Source organism: Necator americanus, chromosome II, assembly GCF_031761385.1.
Source record: "Necator americanus strain Aroian chromosome II, whole genome shotgun sequence".
Lineage (NCBI taxonomy): Eukaryota > Metazoa > Nematoda > Chromadorea > Rhabditida > Ancylostomatidae > Necator > Necator americanus.
In genome coordinates, this window is record NC_087372.1 from 21,483,151 (window position 1) to 21,506,584 (window position 23,434).

The 23,434-nt window shown below is 43.1% G+C and overlaps 5 protein-coding genes across 6 annotated transcripts; 2 read left to right on the forward strand and 3 right to left on the reverse strand.

Moving 5' to 3' along the window:
• Positions 1-7,342: 7,342 nt before the first annotated feature.
• Positions 7,343-15,661, forward strand: RB195_018896 (uncharacterized protein; the record flags this gene model as incomplete). The annotated part of the gene is made up of 8 exons (XM_064186521.1): positions 7,343-7,407; positions 8,737-8,899; positions 8,998-9,087; positions 11,250-11,341; positions 11,475-11,623; positions 14,591-14,769; positions 15,226-15,312; positions 15,365-15,661. The coding sequence occupies 8 exons, from the start codon at positions 7,343-7,345 to the stop codon at positions 15,659-15,661; spliced, it is 1,122 nt and encodes a 373-aa protein (XP_064042402.1).
• Positions 15,662-18,100: 2,439 nt separating this feature from the next.
• Positions 18,101-18,697, reverse strand: RB195_018897 (uncharacterized protein; the record flags this gene model as incomplete). The annotated part of the gene is made up of 1 exon (XM_064186522.1): positions 18,101-18,697. The coding sequence occupies one exon, from the start codon at positions 18,695-18,697 to the stop codon at positions 18,101-18,103; it is 597 nt and encodes a 198-aa protein (XP_064042404.1).
• RB195_018898 (uncharacterized protein) lies at positions 18,101-20,648 on the reverse strand (the record flags this gene model as incomplete). Of its 2 annotated transcripts, XM_064186524.1 has the most annotated exons (3): positions 18,101-18,665; positions 18,731-19,937; positions 20,402-20,648. In XM_064186524.1, 3 exons carry the CDS (start codon positions 20,646-20,648, stop codon positions 18,101-18,103), a joined length of 2,019 nt encoding a protein of 672 aa, XP_064042403.1. The 2 variants fall into 2 exon arrangements, with proteins under 2 accessions (XP_064042403.1, XP_064042406.1); XM_064186523.1 differs by lacking the exons at positions 18,101-18,665; positions 18,731-19,937 and having other exon boundaries at positions 20,391-20,648.
• On the reverse strand, positions 18,700-19,782 carry RB195_018899 (uncharacterized protein; the record flags this gene model as incomplete). Its single annotated transcript, XM_064186525.1, has 1 exon — positions 18,700-19,782. One exon carries the CDS (start codon positions 19,780-19,782, stop codon positions 18,700-18,702), a length of 1,083 nt encoding a protein of 360 aa, XP_064042405.1.
• A 43-nt stretch (positions 20,649-20,691) lies between the features above and the next one.
• On the forward strand, positions 20,692-21,264 carry RB195_018900 (uncharacterized protein; the record flags this gene model as incomplete). Its single annotated transcript, XM_064186526.1, has 1 exon — positions 20,692-21,264. The coding sequence occupies one exon, from the start codon at positions 20,692-20,694 to the stop codon at positions 21,262-21,264; it is 573 nt and encodes a 190-aa protein (XP_064042407.1).
• Positions 21,265-23,434: the final 2,170 nt, after the last annotated feature.

Below are 23,434 nucleotides of genomic sequence, written 5' to 3' on the forward strand. Positions count from 1 at the left end.
CTAAAACCACAGAGGAATGATAAAAATGGCACTGACAAATGTTGCATTTGGGTCATTCTCGTCAACAGGTAAGAAATAATTCAGCAGTAACAAATATTTAGAAAGTAGTAAATAGTATTCGTGCCTAACTCGTTTGAATGTGATTCGTGTCGTTGATCGTTTCAAAAAGGGCGTCATTAATTTACAAATGGAGCGGATGTAGAGAAGCTCGTGAAGCAAATGGAAGATCAGTAATTCGCACAGGAGAAGTGCTATAAATTCGGCAAAGCATAACGGAAGGAGTCGATATTGCGGGGGAGAGGCCTTTGTTACAGCAGTGTTTGCAAAGAATTGAGCCCACGAAATTGTGAAAAGGGTATCAAGTGTAGCAATGATGATCATTCTGACAACATAAGTTCGCTGTCCATTTTTGAAGACGTGAAAATCTAAGCAATGGTACCGCAGCAGTAATCGTTCTGGGTAAAGTATGAACGAGGGCGTGCACGTGCAAAGAGAGGAGATGCAAAAATAAGAGGGAACATAATGAAGTGAGTAGCCGCAATGGTTACTATGAACTTGGCCCTCGAAATCGTTAGTCTGCATCTAGAGCAGGGGTAGCGGCTACTTTACAGTGGATTCGAGCGGCTGTTGCAGGTGGGAGGCAACAAAAACATAACTCAACATGCGTCATCGAACTCGAAATCATTTGAAACGTCAAATCACCTACGTTTTCATCATCAACACCTTTTTATGAACTCAGTGCCGCTCAACCAAATGATAGCATCTTTACAGTTGAGAGGTTTGCCTAGTGTTCATATGAACACATATGTCGGGCTAAGCACCCGCGCTTCACCACTTCATCCATACACTTTCAAGCGCTTCTCAAATATTTCCCATTATGTGTTGTTAAAAACATCCGTTGTTATTTGCAATTGTGTCTCGCAACTTCAGACCCAAAGACAGTACAAATTAGGCTGCATTTCGACTTAAAATCTAAAACTACTTGTAATTATACAAATTGTAGTATTAAACACTCGTAGCTGATTCTTTGTTTACCAGAGATTTGAACAGAAATAAGTGGTTTTGCAGCTGGTCTTTTTGATGGCATGTTTGGTATTATCCCTCACCATAGTGGCATGAAGTTTCTTGAAAAATCACTTTTTTTCGCACCAGATAAATACATCGACGAGCGAAGAAAAGCACATTTTTACTTTTGCTCTTTCATATGTGGTGTCAAGCCTTACGATGCGACTTATTCGACTTAAAGACATGACCCCACGAATCTGAGGTGGTACGGATTCCAGGTATATTCGTATACGGGATCGTAGATTATGGAGTGGGTGATTCCGTCCATTTCTTGCTAATTGGCGTAAAAAAAACGGCCCGGAAGATGCGGCGTGTGCACAAGGCTGGCGCGCTCCAATCGAACTCCTTGTAGAAAATAGCGCGCAGGAACGCTCGAAGCCCTATCTTCCGGGCCGTTTTTTACGGCAATTAGGAAGAAATGAGCGGAATCACCTCTCTCTGCTTAATCAACAATAATCAATCAACGATATATGAATACTCCACCTGAAATCCGTACCACCTCAGATTCGTGGGGTGATGCCTTTAAATAAGAGCAAAGAAAAAAGGCCTAAGAGCACTGCTATTCATCAACGACAAATTCCAGTAGTTTACATTCCCAGGTCTCCGACTAGCTGAGCGAAAACCGCAGTGGCTTAAACTCAATAAATCGCTGACGAGGTGAAGCGAACTCAACTCATCCGGTTTGCTTTATATGTAAGGAATTGCACCAAAAGGCAATCGCATTTTCTGTGGGATCTTCTACATTTTGCTACTTTCGAATGTTCCGTTTGGAGAAAAGGTTTGACATCAATGATAGAAAAAATGGATGTAATCACTGCTTGTTCGGCATGGCCGCTCTGGCTTAGATTGAATGGAACAATTAAAGAGCTAGTCAACAGCTGATCTGTAATGTTGTGGGTGTTGCTATAGAGGATGTCGCGTTGTTGAAGGCATTACCTTACGAATGGTGCGGATTTCAAGTGCGTTATGTCTATACGGAGTCGTAGATTATAGAAAGAAGGGTGATCCCGTCCACTTCTTCCTAATTTCCGTAAAAAAGCCCGGAAGATACGGCTTCGGGCGTTCCGGCGCGCTATTTTCCACAGCGAGTTCGATTAGAACGCGCCAGCCTTGTGCACGCGCCGCATCTTCACGGCCGTTTTTTACAGCAATTAGGAAGAAATGGACGGAATCACCCTCCTCTCCATAATCTGCGACCCCGTACAGGAACTCTCCACCTGAAATCCGTACCACCTCAGATTCGTGAGATGATGCCTTTAACCGGACTGTAGAAGAAAATAAACCACAAGGGAAATGCAGTTCTAAAACAATCGAACCGATTAAAAATCGATAAAGTCATTCTCTTCAAGAAACCCTTAGACGATGAAAGCCGGGGATCTATACTGGAACAGAGACGACGCGAAAATTCGAGAGGATGCTAGAAATGTTAAACAGGTGGCTTGCAACTGTAATAAATCTACTTATCTAACCACCTGTTTCCGCTTTAAATGCGTGATTCTCGTTACAACATCATGTAGACAATTTTTAAAAGTTCAGAACTGATAGGTGTCAAAAGGTCGTAAACCCTAAAGGCTGCTAAAATTCATTTCATTCTTGGTGCTTGCTAATTGGTTTCCGGCAAGAGGGTGGTGTTGAGCTGGATCCCAACGTGAAAAAGTCTATGTACTGTACTGTTCATCCGTCGAAAGCATAGGTGGCTAGCATAAGCTGTATCAGGACTGTTCTAGGACTAGATTTATGCTACCATAGCTAAATTTGTATTTTATAAAATATGCCACCTCCCTTGGCTTTTAATTTTACTGGAAGCCTAACAGAAAAACCTTTTTCTCCTTCCATGTGTAGGCCCCTCGCTCTGACACCGTTGAGCTCATCTGGGACCAATAGAACAAACCTAAGTTGAACCAAGCCCATTGTTTTGGATATTTTTGTAAAGCAATATCACACATAAAAATAATCTCCGCCATTAACTAGTATGAGAACAACCCTTCCAAAAATTCTTTTTGATTAAAAAACTTTTTGAAAGCCCAAAAAAAGTGCTACACCATACAGCAGTAATTCGCCTATTCGTCTGAGCAAACTCTTTTGCTTTGAAATGGGTGTTTTCCAAACTTTAGTAATTGAATTTTCGTGAACAAGTTGTTTGTTGCAGCATTGCTATCAACTCTGCTCCGCTCCGCTATCGCGCCAAAAGAAAATTTTGCGCTCTCCCTCGGCGGCGAGAATGACCAATGAAGGATAAGTTTGTGTAATAATCGATAAAACCATGTTCATGTCCATATTTCACCGAGAACAACCTAGAGACCCTTTGTCCCGCCATGAAATCGGAAAATAGTTATGACCACGGTCACAAGATATAAGATTATATTTATTCGATTCAAAAGGAACTACATCCGTGCGATTGAGCGGGCGATTGGAATCGACATGAAATCCTCAATGGCTCTACTCCTCGTTCTTCTCTGAGTGAATGAAGCGGTAGAGCCAAATTGGTGCCAACGCTCGTTCCACGGCGCCCTTTCAAGTTCAGCCGCTTAAAAGCATCACATCACGAATGTGAGGGGTTGCGGATTTCAGGTGGAGTATTCGTATACGAGACCGTAGATTATGGAGAGGAGGGTGTCCATTTGTCCATACCGTCCGTTTCTTCCTAACTGCCGTAAAAAACGGCCCTGCAGTTGCGGCACGTGCATAAGGCTGGCGCGCTCCAATCGAACTCCTTGTAGGAAGTAGCGCGCCGGAACGCCCGACGCTGTATCTTCCGGGCCGTTTTTTACGGCAGTTAGGAAGAAACGGACGGTATGGACAAATGGACACCCTCCTCTCCATAATCTACGGTCCCGTATACGAATACTCCACCTGAAATCCGTACCACCTCAGATTCGTGGGGTGAGGCCTTTAACCGCGCCGAACTGCACTGAGCTTCAGCTCCTTTTGACCCTACTTCACACAGCATGCGACGGCGGTTCACTCTAATACACTAAATGCTGTCAAACGTTTTGAACTTCTGATAGTTGACTGTTAATTGCTCCGAAACCACGCACTTTTCTTTCAGATGAATACTTGTTGATGATGAAAACAAGATAATTAACGGGTTGAACGCGGGGACCGAGACATCTCTACAGCATGCCAGAAGCTCCACGGACGTCCTCTCTTCTTGCTCTTTATATTTCACACGTCACGTCACTTCATGATAGCACATTATTCTAACACTCTTCTATGTTCTAACTGATGAGGAGAAAACGAAGGATAACTCATGCTTCGAACTATGTTTCCAAACTGTTATGGTATCGAAGGTGTATATGTACGTGTAAGATCAATTTTGATAGTCTCCAAATGTAGTACTGACGCATTCAGAAAGAGGACCATGAAAACATCACTTCAATTAATGATCATTTCGCGAATGATTAAGTTTCTAAAACGAAAGAAGCGTCGTTAGAAAAAATACAAATTTAATTTTTCGGAAAATGCCACTACATTTGATTTCTATTAATTAGTGAAGGGGGACGAAGGGTGCACAAAAAGAAGTCCGGTGCCCGGAATAGCTGCACGTTCATAGTGGTACAAAGTAAATAAAAACAATAAAAAGCAGAGGATTTTTCGGCAGGGAGGTCCCAGCGCAAGTAAAAAATTCACTTCATGACTAGCTAAATACCGTGAGTGCGGAGTTTTGATTTTCTTTTTTGCAGTGATTAGTTCCGAGGAGGGAACCAAACGAAGAGAATTCATATGTCACTGAAAGTTTAACACCTCAATATCACAATTTGATTGAAATTCGTCCAAACTACAATTTAGAATTTTACTTTGAGACAAGTCTCTCTTCAGCGTTGACGGTCACATTCGAACCTCTGCAAAATTCGTTCGTCATCAAGCGAAGCCCTAATCTTTATGTTTACGGTTACAAGCGATTTTCTAGTTCTCCAGCAATAAATAAATCTGAGAAGAATTCACTCTAAAGTCTATCTAAGAAAGTCTAAACTCCTGTTTAAATTGTTCCTTGCATATTTTACCCCAATTTTCAATTTTCTACTGTTACAATTTTTATGCTACAATATGATATGATTGACATGATTTATGATACTGAATTTTCAGACAGATCTATTGCGCAAATTTGTGACCTCTCTACTTTTATTCGAATTGGGAAAACTGCTCCGCGCTTGCTCACGCTCTCCGTCTGTCGCTTTTCTTTCTATCCCCACTGGAGGATTAAGCAATTCTTGAAATCACCAAGGCAACAGCCGTACATCTTACTATTGCTTAGGTGCTACATTTAGAAACTATTCGTTTTGAGCAGGGACTTCTCTCAATTCTCTTTCTGTGCCAAAATACTGTTCGTAGGAAACCCAGAAATATTTCTGTATCACCTTCACGTTCTAGTCATCTTATCACTTTGGACTAAAAACCGAAATGGAAGCGATGGGTCATAGCTACATACCTCTAACTTTCCCACTAGAGCTTCAGAGCTGCGTGCATATGTTAGGGTAATCTAGTAACACTTTGCACAAATCATTTTCAACACAAATTGACTTTAGTGTGGATCGCTGTCGCCCTATTCATACTCTTCGTCTCGTTGCGTATATGACAAACAAGGAGCAGTGTTCTTAGCTAAGAATGAAGCATAGAGTCAATATATGTGAATGAATAAGTAGCATAGTAAATCTCGATAGACTTGGTCTAATGTATTTTCTTCCGCGAAATTCTTTATCTTCACTTCTTGCTTTCGTTCCTTTTCTTTAAATACGAGTACATGTAGAGATATCCCACTGCTGTACAGCTGTTTCTTTCAGCATTGTATTGAACAAAATAGTGTATAGACATGAATATAGAGTACATATAGAATCTGAAAAGAAACATCCTCCGCTTATTTGCTTCGTTACAAAAATGTGAAATGTTTATCATAAAGATGGTCTTTTTTCTCACGTTACCTCATATCCTTCGTATACTGCTTTCTTTGCCACTTTAAACGGTATGTATATTCGTGCTGGAGAGCTAGGAATTCCAGTCTATCAACCCTCTTATGGTCCAGTGCAGCTCATCTCCTTGGTATTAATAAGGATATTAATGAGTTCTAAAAGTATCGCATCACGAAACTGACGTATCGCGAGAACCCAGGGAGAACGGAAATGAACACGGCCCAGCCCATCTTCATCAATTGCCGTAAGAAAAGGACGCGAAAACTGCGTCTTTTCCTAAGAAATCAGTTGCAACGCGGCGCCTACATGGCGCGTGAAAACCAAAGAGGCCTCCCCAATTCAAGTAGAACCAAAAAGTAGGCTGCTGAAGGAACCGAAGCGTGTGCAGAGATGCGCGTCCGTTCTTCGAATGAACTACGCCGTTTTCTTTACGACGATTACCGGAGGATGAAAGAAGCCGCGTCGTTTCCGCATTCTTTTCCCGAACTCTACGTTCTCCTTGAAGGACCGTATTACGCCAATTTCGTTATACGCTGCCTTCAACGCATCTTATCTATGCACAGCTTCATTCCTAAGTAAGTTAAGCGCTATTTGTTTATAGAAAAGTGTTGCGTGTAAGGCGTATACCTGGAAAAATTCCATATTAACCTTTCGGAGATATGCTAAAAGTCATTTTACTCGAACGAAATGATGGTCTTAAAAAGTTTTCCATCGTTACCCTTTTCTTCCGCTATGCTGGCTGTTGCTACTACGGCTGGCTGTGTCACAGCAGCTTCCGGCGGCACTTTTTATATCTTGCTAGACATGGCAAAACATGAGTACTACCTCACATTGTTGATCGGATGCATCCCGTGACACGAACTGGATCACATCGCTGACGCGAGGAATGTCTACATCCAAGACGCCCAAAAGTACACATGCATTTGTTTATATGCACTCAAGCTTACACGCAAGAGCTAAAACTCCTATACATCCTGCTTTAGCTTCTACTGCTAACGTTGAAACATTGTACCATTAACATTACACCAAACATTATCTTGGGCGTTTACCCGTGTGATGTTACAACGGAAATGCTCTTAGAAGATTTAAGACTCTATTTTCATCTTTTTCGAAATAATCCCATTCAATTAAATCAATTTGGTGCTGGAAGAATTCTGGTCATCGGAATGACGGGAAACATCTCAAAATTGAATAGATCTTTATGGTTCACGAGAATCGCATATTCCATATGCCCGTGATCTTTTCAAATCAATTACTCGCACTAGACAGCCATACATGAGGTCTCTTTAGAATAACAGGTGTATTTGTTGAAGTGAAAAGTAAACGCAGGAGGCCGACTCCAGAATCTCGCTGGTGTGAAGCTTCAGTTCATGACGTTTGACATCATAGAGGCGTGCAACTGTATGCGGAAAGCTCAGGACAACTGCGGATTCCAGTGAGTCCATTTTGCTTCTCGCAATTTTTTTTTTGTTTTGATGCGTATTCCGAGAACAATTCCAATTGGATACTAATTACATACTTTGTGAGTGTAGCTGATGCTCATTAATTCACCTCAGGGAAAGATTTCTTGTGGTAGCCACCCTGTTACAATAGCGTCCAAGTACACATTTTTAGAAACAATGAAATAAATGAACAGAAAATGGGCCAGCTAAACGTTTTTTAACTGTTAACGGATAAAATTTTACTGCAAAATGTGCCGGCCGAAAAAAAGGCGTTGGTTTTACCACTATTTCACCTTTTACAGACGTTTGAAGGATCTCCGCAGGTAATCCGAACCCACGTAGCAAGGCCTACTTTGCAAGCGGGTCTACGCACTGAACAAAAGTGACTTATGTTTGACCTGAGAATGAATTTCGAAATGCGACTTCGAACCTTGCGTGCGCACATCTTGACACTATCTGTAGAGCACAAAAGGCCATCTGTGAGTTTAATCTCACTCGAAAAATGAGAAGGACTTTCTTGCTCCGAAAGACATTGTACATAAGCGTCGGGGAAGACGAAGTTGAAGAAACCTTCTAAGCGAATCCGAAACAGGGAAGTTCTACAATGCTGCAAAATGCTTGTATAAAAGGCACATCCGTTTTTATCAAGAGCGACCATCGAAGATTTGATGATGCAAGATCAACAATGAAATGCAGGGTTGTCAAACTGATAGAAATAAGATGAAGTCGCCCCATTGAACATCTGTTCCTAAAGATATGCGGCTGTTGGTTGAGTGCACATCGTCGTCAACACGAATTTAAAAGTGAAGATCGATTATTTCAAACAAATGACGATCTGAACTAGAGGTTTGCTGCAAAAGCCAACTTTGAAAGAGGTCTGCAAGTGAACGAGACAGGAAGAGACTTTCTGCGTTAATCATAACAAGTTAGACCATCTTTGGATCATCAACGACAGGTTCAAAATGGCCCAACAGAAACCTCTCCGAAATGGGAATCAAATCTTGTTTGTAACATCGCGACGAGCCGTAGGGGAAATTTCATTGCATCAGAGAATTTCATTTGAACGACCATTTCATTTTCAACCTCATGAGAAGGCTAGAAATCTGGATGTGCAGTTTGACTTCTTAGTAATCATTGATCGTTTCTCCATCATAACTCAGAAATTGAGTAAGGCGTTAGTTTGAAATTTACTACAACATCCTGTTGATTCGTTGTCAATGAGCTAATCCATTCAATATAAAAAAAATTAACATGTTATGTTAGCAAGTCATAGTGTATATGTATAGGGTAATGCAGTTTACACTCTTCTAGTCTTATTACAGGTTGGCGACATCTCGACGTGAAGCACAAACGCGGTTAGGATACATCCTCGATGATCCTGACTTTGGACGAGTGGCGTACACTATTTCTATTCTCCTCATGTTCTCACTACTCATACTTCTTCTGATGATAAGATCGATAAAAAGATCTTCATCTACGATTCAAGTGAATTTTAGGGAATTGACAAGCATCAGCGAGGACCTTTGAAAAACAAATTTCTGCATGTCACGAATACCTTGCGCTGTTTCTACGGATATTTCCAGATGGATGCTCTGCTTGATGCCATGCGTTTTCGTGAGGAGCTCGATCTGCAAGAAAGACAAAGACGACGACTCATGAAGGCGAAAACTAAAGTAGCGGTTGAAAGATTGCTAAGTTGAATAACACGAAAACTATTATATTATTATAACATATTATTAATAATTATTATTACATATTATTGTTCTGTAATATAAGACAACAAGTACTACGTTTGGTTTTCTGCCTTCTGGTAAGAATCCCCAGTAAAAATGGAAGACCGTATCATTGTTGCAGTTATAAGGTTGTCAAGAAAGTTCTTGCAGTTTTAATCTTCAATTTAAAAGAAGCATACCGCTTGGGATGCGCCCCACGTTCTCTTCAATTCAGAATCGTTTGAGGTTTCTTGCGGTGACTAGCCGATGTGCCAAGTCAGTGTTTTTATCCTCCCAGACAAGTCTGGTACCAATTTACCGACCCCTGACGGATGAAATGCTTGGTGAGCACTAGGATTCAAACCTCCGATTGATCGTGCAGGAAGCGGAACTTCTAACCGCTACACCACACCCGTCCCAAAAGAAGCATATCTCTGCTTTAACAGAACATTGTTAGTCGAAATAAAAACCATTATAATCAATACGCTTTTGCCAAAGAGAAACAAATGTATTCATTCCAGTACAGTAAAATTCTAGAGTTCTACACGCAACAAAGTCGTTAAAGGCCGTTTCGGCATCCTCTCGGTTCCTAAAGCGTTCCTCGCGAAGAAGGTTTGTGAGATGCTTGAAAAAGTGGTAATCCATTGGCTAGAAGTCCGAGAGTATGGTGAATGGGGAGTCACGTCCCAATTCGTTCAACTTCTGCAGGCTCGATTGTGAGATGTTTGGCCGAGCGTTATCGTGGAGCACGATTGGTCCCTTTCGGTTGACCAATACCGGGCACACACTGCAGATTCCGGTGCAATTCTTACGGAGTTTTATATTTTCTAAAACGGTAAAATTAAAGGCATCACCCCACGAATCAGAGGTGGTAGGTGTTCCAGGCGGGTAATGCCTATACGGGGTCGCATGTGGGAAAGAGTGAGATTCTGTTCATCTCACCCTATATCAGTGTAAACAGACGACCGTTGTGTAAACGGACCAGAGAACGAACGCTGTTTTCTTACGATGGCTTCTGCTGCAATGGGCAGCGTTTGTTCCCCGCCCCGGCTGCGATTTGTCCGAATAGAATTTTCGACGAATCGTAGGCAGGGCGTAATGGTTGCGCAATGCAACAGAAGCCGTCGTAAGAAACAGCGTTTCGGTGTCGTCCATTTGTACTGATACAGTGGGAAATGAACGGAATCACCCTCTTCCCACAGTTCACGACCCCGTATAGCTATTACCCGGCTGAAACCATTACCACTTCAAATTCGTGGAGTGATGCATTTAAAGTTGGTAGAGGTGTAGGGGCTGATCAGTACCGGATGCGTGTACGCGTTCGACTTCAATTCAAAATCGCTCGATGTTTACAAACGTAGCGACCTGCGGGGGTTTGTCGATGGTACCAGTCAGTGTTTCTGTCCTCCCAGTGTCTCTGTCCCTGGTACCAGTTTATCGACCCCGAAGGAATGAAAGGGCTGTCACAGCGGAACCTCTTACCGACTGCGCTATACCGCCTCAACTGTAAAGTTAGCAACATAACATGTGAACATGTTATATGTACATTTTTACTTTTTTGTAACAAATGATGAGTTTTTCCTGTAATTTGATTGTCGAATGTTTTCTAATGCATTACTCTCTTAAGTCATTACCTACTACACTATTTAAAATGCCAGTGCTAAAATATGATCTTACTAGCCCTAGATGCCGACGGTTCCTAAAATATATAAAATATAAGCAAAATGATGACAATTGATTTCATTTCTAATTGATCATTTTTGATTCCTTCTGCTTCGTATCTTATTTTTGCTTAAATAAAGAAGTTTAAAGCAACTCTCCAAAATCCGAACACGAGCCATCTTCTGAAGAAGATATGATATTTTCTCATGAAATCCGATAGTTTAATTAATTACTAATAACTAATTAATTGACAGCTTTACTAACTAACTTACTTTCAAATGCTCAGATACTCATACTTGAATGAGCTAGGACTTTTTCTTGAACAAATCATTTATTCTGATTTATTCTGGTACGTCAATTTAGTCGCTCGGACTTGAGTCTTATATAAGCGGATGTACATAATTGTGCGTACATAGTGTGAAAATAGTTCCGGATGTCCTCAATAGCATTGAAACTTCCAGGTGACAGCATGGCTATTACGAACGAATGGAGGTGAGATGCGTGCATGGAGAAGCAGTCCTGCCCTGATCCAACAACGGAGAGGGACGGTCAGGTGTGACGACTTCCTCAGCATTTAACTTCTCCGCACTTTTTTCATAGTTGCACACAACTGCAGTTATTTGGGTTAAATTGCTTCTTCATAGCATTACTGCACTGTAGTGAGAAATGAAATGTTGAATTTTCAGTTCGACGATTTCGGAGATTCCACGCGTCGTAGTTACAGCAGTTGGAGAAGGAATGGGTGAAAGGCCAAAGACCCCGTGTTTGTCACTTTTGTACGATTTCACGGAAGAACAAAACGAGCATTCGCCATCGCTTCCTAGATGTTCTATAGGTTCTGAAACAGAACCCACTCGACTGCTTCTTAGCCCAGAAGAACCTTGATTCGACTGTTAAGAATCTGTTCCACACATGTACGCTTAACAAAGAACAGCTTCTTTCAAAATGGCTTTTGTATCCGCAATTTTTGTGTGACTAACTAATAAGTAGTTTTACCAGAAATAAACGGAGTTTTCCTGATTTTTTTGTCGCATATTTCTGAAATAAAGAGCCCATATGTTACAGTGAAAATATTCGGCAGTTGATTAGGGAAGTGTATATTACATGGCTGTATTTATTGAAATTCGCACCGCTTTGAATATCTAGAATAGTGCAACAAAAGTAAAACTTCAGTATTAACACACACACACACACACACACACACACACACACACACACACACACACACACACACACACACACACACACACACACACACACACACACACACACACACACACACACACACACACACACACACACACACACACACACACACACACACACACACACACACACACACACACACACACACACACACACACACACACACACACACACACACACACACACACACACACACACACACACACACACACACACACACACACACACACACACACACACACACACACACACACACACACACACACACACACACACACACACACACACACACACACACACACACACACACACACACACACACACACACACACACACACACACACACACACACACACACACACACACACACACACACACACACACACACACACACACACACACACACACACACACACACACACACACACACACACACACACACACACACACACACACACACACACACACACACACACACACACACACACACACACACACACACACACACACACACACACACACACACACACACACACACACACACACACACACACACACACACACACACACACACACACACACACACACACACACACACACACACACACACACACACACACACACACACACACACACACACACACACACACACACACACACACACACACACACACACACACACACACACACACACACACACACACACACACACACACACACACACACACACACACACACACACACACACACACACACACACACACACACACACACACACACACACACACACACACACACACACACACACACACACACACACAACACACAACACACACACACACACACACACACACACACACACACACACACACACACACACACGCGCGCGCGCGCGCAACTAAGCCGTTATTATATAGCATGATTTCATTTTTTTTTAATTTGTTTTTATTTAATTCCTGGATGGCCTTCTCTACTCTGAATTAAGCGATTCCGTAGTCGATTAGTACGCAGATGTAATATGTCCGTGCTTACGATCATCTATGGAATAATCAGCTACGGCGCCCATCCATTCTTTTTGTCTCATTTTATCCTTCCACACAAGTCTTCAGTGAAAGCCTCAGCAAAAAAGAAACGCAGAGCTGCACTCTAACTTGTGGATGATGGAAAGAGATATATGTCTGGCGTTAATCAGTCCCCATGGGGATGCGCCAACGCGTTCGACTTCAATTAAGAATCAGGGTTTACAAACGTATGGGTAGCCATACAATGAGGTACGAGGTCTGGGCTAGCGGGGCGAGTCAATGTGTCACGTCAAGATTTTTATCCTTCCACACAAGTCTATTGCCAATTTATCGAACCTCGGAGAGGGGAAAGGCTTGGTTGGCGCTAGCGCGGTCGCGAACCGTCGATCACGCCGATTGAGACGTATCTCTTACCGACTGAGCTACACCCACAGCAACCCTTTGGAAGGTAGACTTAGGGAACATGCCTCTTCGAGAGTCCCAACTTCTCTTCGAATACGAAGAGCGATAAGCCATTTCGGTCGAGAATCGCACTTTACCCTGTCCCCGCATGAGGCCATCTGAAGCCTGAACATCTGAAGTACCTACCGCCAGTTCTCATCAACACACATGGCGAGGCTCTTCACTCTTTACCTGTCAGCAAGCAATGTTCTTATGTAATGGGAGACCAGTAACACTGACCTGTTGCGTAAGAAATCATTAAGAAAATCATTAAGAAATCAAGAATTCACACGAAGTCGGTAACTACTGCGTAATCTATTTGTTGTCTGTCATCTACAAGCTCCTTATTAGAGTAATTCTAAAAAGAATTGAAGAAGCACTACATGAATGACAGCTATGTGAGTAAGTAAGATTTCAAAGTGGATTCAACACGATTGACCCGTGCATACCGTTTTAAAATTAACAGAAATATCCCAAGACTGCAAAATGCCTATGGGTCTAACTTTTTTTTCAGTTAAATAATGTGTCCATTCAGTTGAGATCATGGAAGCTTTGGACAACCAAGGTCTTGCTACTATACTTAGAGATTTCTTGTGAGTTGGAAACCAACTTCATAAAATATTCAGTGCCATTCTCAAGAACATAAAGCTAAGATTGGAATTACATTGAATACATGAAAGATAGGAGTGAGAATTGGTGATCGGCAGTACACGTCTTCGTTTCACTAATAACATCATTCTGAAAAGATAAAGCATCAACGAAGAAAAACAGATGCTGGTCGAATTTGGCAAAATGCTTAGAAGGATCGGACTTCAGGTGAACATGGACAAAGCGATATTCGTCATGAGGAACGGATGGGTTCTGATACTCCATTTATGCTCTTTTGAGCAACGCAAACTCTGGCTCTTTTGAGCATAAATGGAGTACCTGAACCGCGTATGCCTAATGCCGCGTATACGAGTCTGATTGCTACACCATAGACTGCGGCGATGCTGATAAAATTAAAGTACGTGGCTGCTCGATGGCGGTAAGGAGCATTTACCACAAGTTGGTGGAGAAATGTCGCTGAAGATCGTCTAAATGCACCTTCGTGCGACTGCGGGATCGCAGAGGACGTAAACTCTGGATTGTAGGTGCAAACGCACCCGCTGAGACCGCTGAGGACAATAGTAAGGACGTCTTCTATGATGAAATCGATGTGTTGATGTCTAAAATACCAAGCCAGCAGGTCATCGTTGTCGGAATCGACGCAAATGCGAAGATGGGGCTTGAACAACAAACTGATGTGCTAGGAAAATGGTTTCATCCAGAGGTCAGCCCTTTTAACGCCTGAAGAGCAGCGCAAGCGGAAGATGAGGACACTTTAACTTCACCTCGACTACGTTCTGACAAGGAACATTCCTCACTCAGGCATACGAAAATCTAGAGCTGCTTGGGACGACTCTAACCACTGCCCAGTTCTTCTCAGCTTCAAGATACGGTTCCACAAGAGAAACCGAGGAGTTCCTCTCCAACCGAAAATTGACACGGCAGGTCTAAAAGATGCAGAACGAAGTTCCGCCAACGTGTGTCTATTCATGTTGGAGGTCGGACCGGGAAAAAACTGAAACTCAGCGATGGGGATTACTTCACAAGGTAGATCCAGGACGCTACAAAGGAAACGCTTCTGGGTCTATTGCCGAGGAAGAACTTTGCCTTTGGATTTGCGGAAACAAAACCCACGTATAATTGCCTCTTCAAGCGCCTCCCGTGGCACTAGTGATTTCAGCCAGAAAAAGCGTCTGAGAACGAAGTTGCGTCGCTGCAAAAAGACAGCGAAAACGAACGGACGTCAGGAGCGAAAGAGTTTGAAAAGGTGCGGAAGGACACAAACCCGCGGAAAGCCTATGCTTTGTAAAACAGTATAGCGGCAAAATGAAAAGATGTTATTCGAGTTCTCAACACTGAACGGAGTGACTATCGGTGAACCAACCCTTCCAATCTGGAACTACCACTTCAAGACCCTGCTGAACCGGCAAGTGCTGTCAGTTCCTGAACTCGAGCACGTAGATAGACCGAAATGTGCGGTTAACATGAAAGCACCGACCAAGTCGGAGGTTCTGGACCACATCCTAAAGATGGGAAATCTGGTAAAGACAACGGGATTAGAAATGTTGAAATATCTTCCTCCGTCAGAGATTCGTGAAATCCTCGGTACAATATGAATAGACGAAAGATGCCTTACTCGTGGAGACACACTAACATAATTCCCCTCCACAAGAAGTTATCCGTCACGGACCCTAGGAATTATCGAGGAATCTCTTTGGCGCGTGTTATGTACAAGGTTTTGAAGTCCGGCTTTAGCCGGACGTTCAGACTGGTAAATAAATAACGTAAAAGTTGTGAATGTTATGAAACGAAAACAGATTGTTTCAAATGCACTTGGATAATTAGAAATTTTAACTATTCTAGAAAATTAAGCTGCCATCAAAATAAAAATTCTAAGCATTATAAATTTTTGTATTGATCATGACCATTTACTATTCTATCACGTGTGTGTGTATCAGTCACGAAACTCCAAAAAGACGACGGGTCCCACGGCGTCGAACTGGTGCGCGGACGCCAGAAAGCTTCAAAATGGAGTGCGAGAGGTTCCACGGCGTTGAACTGATGCACCGACGCCACAAGGCTATAAAATTGGGTGACACGAGTCCAACGGCGTGGAATTGGTGTACAGTAGTGCAGTAATCGCGCAATACCTTCGTGTGGTCGTGCATCTGCTGCATGTTACACCTCTATGAGTCTAAGTGTCTATCTCCTTGCATGTCTGCCTCAGTTTGGTAACATGCCTCCTTCAAAAAGTGGAAACACCCATGCAAACGGCTGCTTAGATAGTTGCCAACAGTTTATATAATCTGACGTGGAACGTTATTTCTATCAATACGATAATGTCGTTTACGTCATTTTATGCTAAACATCGTTCTCTGATAACTGTTGGGGGAAACAGTAGGAAAACCCATACCTCGAGTAATGCCTTTAAATTGTATATATATTATATTGGTATGAGAGGAGTGTTTGAAGCGGAATTGTGTATGCTCTTCAAGTGTTGAACCGGCGCGTTTAGAAAGAAAACTATGAAATCATTTGCCTAAATTAAAAAAGAAGATAGCGCTGTTAGAAAAACAGAATTCTAGTTCTACAGAAAATGTCACCACTATTTATTTTCATTGATCAGTGAAGGCGAGCGAAGCAAGCACCACAAAAAAGCGTTGCATTGCGTTTTGCATTTAGCGTTAGAGAGTTTAAAGAGCACATTAGTTATCGAACAATAAGGGATTTTCCTATTATCACTCGAAAAAAAAAAACAATCTAGGTACTGTTACCAAGCGGGAAAAAGAAATCTACAGCTGGAAATAGGGGAAAAATAGTGCAAAGCAGGTTCCACGAATGTCTGAATAACGGGTCTCAAAGTAATTTTCACACAGTAGAATTTTACATTGTTATAGAAATAGACTGTTTTAGCTTACTGTTTTCTTTATACTTACGCAAAGGTTGGTGTTTCTAACTTCCCTATTTTTTCTTGAAACCTGGTTGAGAGAAATATTAAATTTTTCTTCAAATTTTTGAATTTTTCTCAACTCGCTTTTGAGAGAACCAGAACACCTACAGATCAAAACTTAGCCAAGGATTTTCTTTGATGCTCTATCTAATGTGCGAAATTTCAGATTTTCGGCTCCGCGTCAAAATCTGTATGGCTTCGAACAAACTACAGTAACTCAGCTCTTAGTTTACAAAAACCAATTCGGTTTATTGTTTTTTCCACTTTGCAAAAATTGGATTTGGAATTTGAAAAACAAAATTTGGGAGGACACCGATGGGGACTGAACTCTACACCCCTCGTTTTCATGGTCAATGAGTAAAATTGTGTACTGAGAAGTGGTAAGGAAATGGTTTTAAGATGTGTCTCTGTCGTTCTCAGCTGTTTTTTCAATTTTGAAAAAATAGAGAACGAAAATGTTCGGACGAGAACCGAATTCTCGACCGTCTTCTTATCAGTGTCAAAAAGTAAAATTGTGTGTAAATAGCAGAAAACAGTGTGAAAATGGTTTTAAAACGCGTTCCTGTCGTTCTCAGTCTTTCTTTTCCATCTGGCAAAAGCAATGATTCCGTCCGGGATCGAACTCTGGACCGTTATCACTATCAAGAGAGAAATTGTGCGGTCAAATACAGTTTGAGATTATTACTTGTTAATATTTACTACACTGTATTGTTTTATTTTTATTTATTTATTGAGCATAGATTTGTAAAGCTGGTATCTAAATCAGATGACATTTGTGTTGTGCGGACTTACCCCATAATGGTGCAAAGTTAATAACTTTAAAAAATGTTTAGTTAATGATAGTTCGCAGTGAATGAAGTACGTTACTACATTACTACATAAGACATAAGATGGTGAAAAGGTAGAGTGCTCACCCATCAGGTCATGGCAATGGTTCGGCATCTCACCGGCGGAGAGTTTTGCACCATTATGGGGTATTTTCGTGACACATATATCCTACACGAGACAACTATATCCTATAAGTTCCTACAAACACACATGCATACACACACGGACTAAGCGCGTTATTATACAGCATGATATGAATATACATATATCACCTTGATCACCTTGACTCCAGTTGATCTTCGAACTGGTCGAGCGGGCGCCAGTAATTCTTCCATTTGTCCCGATCGCGTGCCAGAGCAGCCCAGTGGTTCCTTCTTTCGCGTGGGACACGAAGAGCATCATATTTTTCTTTGAAGGACTTCGTGAAGAAATCTGACCATCGGGTCGGCGGTCTTCCTGTAGTGCGCTTAATATCGCGGGGAACCCAGTCGCTCACGGCTCTGGTCCAACGGTTGTCATTAAAGCGCATCACGTGTCCGGCCCACCTTATTTTACTTTCCTTGGCAAACGCGGCGGCGTCTCTAATCTTTGATCGCCGACGTAGGAGAGAGCTTTGAATCCCGTCCCTCACTTGCGTGAAACGGGATACTCTCTCAGTTACGCATTCAATGACGCTCACCGCGTTTTCTTCCTGCTTGCGAAGTGCCCAGGTTTCCGAAGCAGGGTAGGTCAAAGCAGGAAGTACGGTGGTGTTGAAGAGGTGAACACGGAGCCGGGTGTTCCTGGTCTTCTTCACTACATTTTCGATGCTCTTATACGCTCCCCTAGCCGCTCGTCTCCTCCTGCCCCGCTCGGGGGTCAGGTCGTTCATCATGTTCAGTTCCCGACCCAGAAAAAAAAACGTAACTGGTGCATTCGGATATGTTCGTTCCGTTGAGCGTGAATGGGGCATCCGAGACCCATCCGTTCCGCATGAACATGGTCTTTTGCAGATTCAGCTGAAGACTGATGCATCCACATGTTTCGTCGAATTCGGTCCGCTTGGCTGATGCTAGGTGTTATCAGTACGATGTCATCAGCAAAGCGCAAATGGTGTAGCTGCCGACCATCATCCTCCACTCCCATGTCGTCCCATTCCAACTTTCGCACTGCGTTCTCGAGGGTGGCTGTGAATATTTTGGGTGAAATTGTATCACCCTGTCGGACCTCCCTCTTCACGTCAATGATGATGTTCTTGTAGAATGGCGAAATTCCGGTCGTGAAGTTACTGTACAACTCTCGAAGTACCTTTATGCACTGAGTAGGGACGCCTTGGTTGTCCAAGGCTTCCACGACCGCTTCCGTCTCAACTGAGTCGAAGGCCTTCTTCAAGTCGATGAAGGTGAGACAGAGCGGCATCTTGTACTCTCGTGATACCTCGATGAGTTTCGAAACAGTGTGAATGTGGTCAATCGTGCTTAATTCTTTTCGAGACCCTGCTTGCTCGCATGGCTGTCCTTCATCCAGGACTTTTTCAATCCTATTAAGGATCACTCTTGTAAAGAGCTTGTAGATGACGGACAATAGGCAGATTGGACGATAGTTGCCGATTTCATGTGGATCTCCCTTTTTATACAACAACACGGTCTTGCTGGTCTTCCACTGTTTAGGAACCTTGCATTCCGACAGATAACGTGTAAAGAGCCTCGCCAGGGTGTTGATGAGTACTGGCGGAAGGCTCTTCAGGTGTTCTGGTCTTATTCTGTCGGGACCGGATGCCGTACGATTTCTTACCGACATGATAGCATGTCGTATTTCGGACGGGAGAACCTCTGGAATGACTTGTCCATCTTCCCTCAGGTGGTGAGGAGGCAAGTGGACATGGCTGTCGTAGAGATCAGAGTAGAAGTCGTAGATGCTTTTCCCCATCCCCCTTCTCGATGCAATTGCTGTTCCCTTTGGGTTCCGGAGAGTAGTCATCCTCGTCTTGCGACTGGCGACGTCTCGACGGGCATAGCGGATGCTTTTCCCCGCCTCTGCAGCTTCAGCCAGCACTTCTGCTCTTCTCTCTTTAAGGTCTTCCTTTATCGCCTCTCTGCAAAGCCTTGCGAGATCGGACGTGAGTTCTCGGTTCCCTGCGGCTCATGCTGCTCCACGCTGGCGTATCAGCTCAAGAGTTTCAAGAGACAGGCGTCTCTTGGTGGTTTTAAAACTCTCAGCCTTCTTCGCGCAGTCGTGAAGGTGTTCAAGAAGCCGATCATATTCCTCGTCGATGTTGTTTATTGCGGAATCTTCCCAAAAGCCGGCTAGCGTAGCGAAGAGATCCCAGTTGATGGTAGTCCTGGGATTTCTCTCTCTGAACTTGGCGGCTATCTCTGCTCTCCTTGTGAAGGAATATTTTCCTCGGAGGAGGCGATGGTCCGATCCCGTATAGAACTTTGGTACAACAGCGACATCCGTCAGGCAGAACCTTTTATTGACGATGATCTGGTCTATTTCATTACGGTATCCTCCACCAGGTGACTCTCACGTCCAGCGTAGAGAGGAGGGCTTCTGGAAGTGCGAGTTCCCATGGATGGTCCTAGTCGTCATGATGAACTCGGAGAGCCTCTCCCCTGGTCATTCCATTGTAGGCCGTGGGTGCCGATGTGAAGTTCCTCCGGCGTTCTTCTTGGGCCAACTTTGGCGTTGAAATCGCCAATTATGACCTTGTAGAAGGCATGATCTTCTCGGTAGAACTTCTCCAGGTCCATATAGAAAGCTTCGACTTCTTCTTCTTCGTAGCTTGATGTTGGAGCGTAAGCGACGAAGATAGTCAAAGCTGGTGTAGGGCCACATCTTCTCATCCGTAAACATCTGATTCGGGTTATAAGATGTTCGAAAGAGTCGATGTTCTTTGCCGTTCTCGTCTCATCTTCTTGGCTTGCATCATCAGACCTTCGATGGCTGCTTCCGATGCAAGCGTACGTGCGTTATAAGTACAGATCACCATCCCAGTCCTTTTCCGTTTCGGTAGCCTACATGACTCCTGCAACCCCGTCCCACCTGGCGCTACCGTACCAGGCTTTCCTCCGGAATCAGGAGACTCTTTTCTATTACTGTGTTTTGCGCAAAATTTTAAAACCCATGGGCAGGTTGCAAGCCTCTAGACCTTCGGGAGGAGTTTCTGGGAGAATTTCCCTGAAACTTCTCCCAAAGTGGACATGTGGAGCTTATTTGTTGGAGACGACTCCAAACCGTCTCCCTTGCACCTCCCAGTCACTTGATTGCAGGCTTTTGGTCGGAGCGACGTGCGGGATACAAGGAGGTCATGAGTCAGTCCTGGCTCAGCGGAAACAGGGAGTCCATCTCCTGAATCCACTTGCGTCTCTGGGCAAGCACAAGGTCGCTTTTGGTCCGCGATTAGCCCCCCATCCGCCACCCGGGGACGCACCACGTAGCCTCGCGACTGACCGGCTGTGATCCCTCTAGTGAGGGAGATCTGTGGATATATATATATATATATATATATATATATATATATATATATATACATACATACATATATATATATGCTTCCGAAATCACCTTGTTTGGCTTTGACAAGTAGAGCACATATATAATAGCCAGACCTAAAGTGTAATTGAGTATTGTTTCTTTTAAGACTTTTCACTGAAGGGATGCATAACAAGCTATTGATGTAGTTACCGCGAAACCTTGACAACGCGCCAATCTTATTCTAGGGTGGTTTGCAGGTATTATTTACTGATGAATTATTATAGCTACTCCAGCATTTACTTATCCGCTTTCGTACGTAGGAATTACCTTTCTGTTCTGGATTGCACCTTTTCAAAGTTGTTTCTAATTAGAGGGGTTAAACTACAGTTGAATAGATGCAGTCTCTCAAAGTTTTGACCTAATGAAGTTTTTTTTTTCGCAGTTCTTGCATTCCAACTTTTTCAGTGCTTACGCGTGACGCCCAACCACTCAGTAATTTCGCTAGCATGGCAGAACCTGCAGAACTTACTTCGAATGAGTCAAGCACGTTCAAGGACGCTTACAACTGCACAGATACTTCTGCGGTCATATGCTGCCATCTCTTTTTCACAATTGCTCGAACTATAAACAATAAATTATGGTCCGAGTACAGAAAATCTGAGGTATGCTATCATTTGTTTTTGCTGCTGATAGTTAATAGTCGCTGTTGGTTGCTAAAATTCTATAAAAATTGACCTAGATCTTGTTGAATTGTTCAGATAGGGCTAAACTAAATACCAAAAATGCAATCTCATGTGTCTGAATTCCTATAAGTTTAGCATCGTTCATCTTTAAAACAAATAAATAAATTGTTCAGAATCTCTCAGAACATCTCTTTTTCGAAGAGTTAAAGTTCAGTTAATTTGGAATTGCTTAGTATTGGTGTACCATTAACCTGCCTGACTGGCTACCGTTCTTGCGCTGGCACATCAATCTCATGAAATAGGAAATAAACTAATGAAATAAACTAATCATGCCTGAAATGTGGTGTCAGCGCACAAACCTGATGCCACCGAACCTGCCCCGCTTTTCTGGTACCACTGGATCCGCTTCACCTGATCTCAGTGCTTTCTGGCTCCGACTTACCGGCAGGACAGGACACCAGACACTGGACCCATCCCTACACCTTTTAGAGCAGGTGCATCAATCTGTATAGACTCTTCTCACCTCAATCCGCTGCTTTCCGTAGGCGGTCCACTAATGTGACGCTACTGCATTCGTCTCATCACTTTGTGTCCCCGTTGGACCAGTCCAACTCACTCCACCGCATGCGTGCCAATCTGACGCTGTGGGATCCGTCACGCCTCATTTGGTTAGTTAGTTTGGAAGAAAACCGCTGATAGTCTCAAGTACCATTAATTTTAATACCAACAAAACAAATGCATTGTATCATATCTCCAAATCATTTAGGCACACGTCTCAGGCGCTGATCTCTACACGATTGTGATCCTTGGACTGTTCGCTTCTATCATAATCCTTTTGATGTTTCGTTCAATTGAATGGAATGAGTCTTTGGATGATCAGGTGTGTTTGGCCTCGTAACCACATAAAAATAAGAGATAAAGGATAAAGTGTCTGGCGTTGAACAATCCGCTTGGGATGCGCCACCACATTCACTTCAATTGAGAATCGCTTGAGGTTAACGAACGTGTAACTGACCTACACAATGACTTGCAGGGGCTAACCGGTGTGTCAAATCAGTGTTTTTATCCTCCCAGACAAGTCTGTTACCAATTTATCGACCCCGGATGGATAAGAGGCTTGCTTTGCACTAAAGTGGATTCGAACCTCCGGTCAATTGTAGCCAGAGCGGAACTCACGTTGCTGGTGTCTCTTACCGATTGCGCTACACCCGCCCAAGCACACAAAAATAGCGCAGAATTTATCATTCACTTACGTTGCTGGTGTCTTTTCAAGAGGAGGTTTTATGAAGGTAGATAGAGAGCACTGATGGTAGAAAATTGGGTATTGCCAATTCCGCAACTTTCAAGCGGAGGGATTCTTCGATTCCTGCAATGACGTGGAAATTGAGGAAATCGAAAAACATCCGCTATTTTCTTCGCTTCCATTTTCGATGTTTTAAAACAACGACGACTCATAAAGGTGGAGGGTTTCT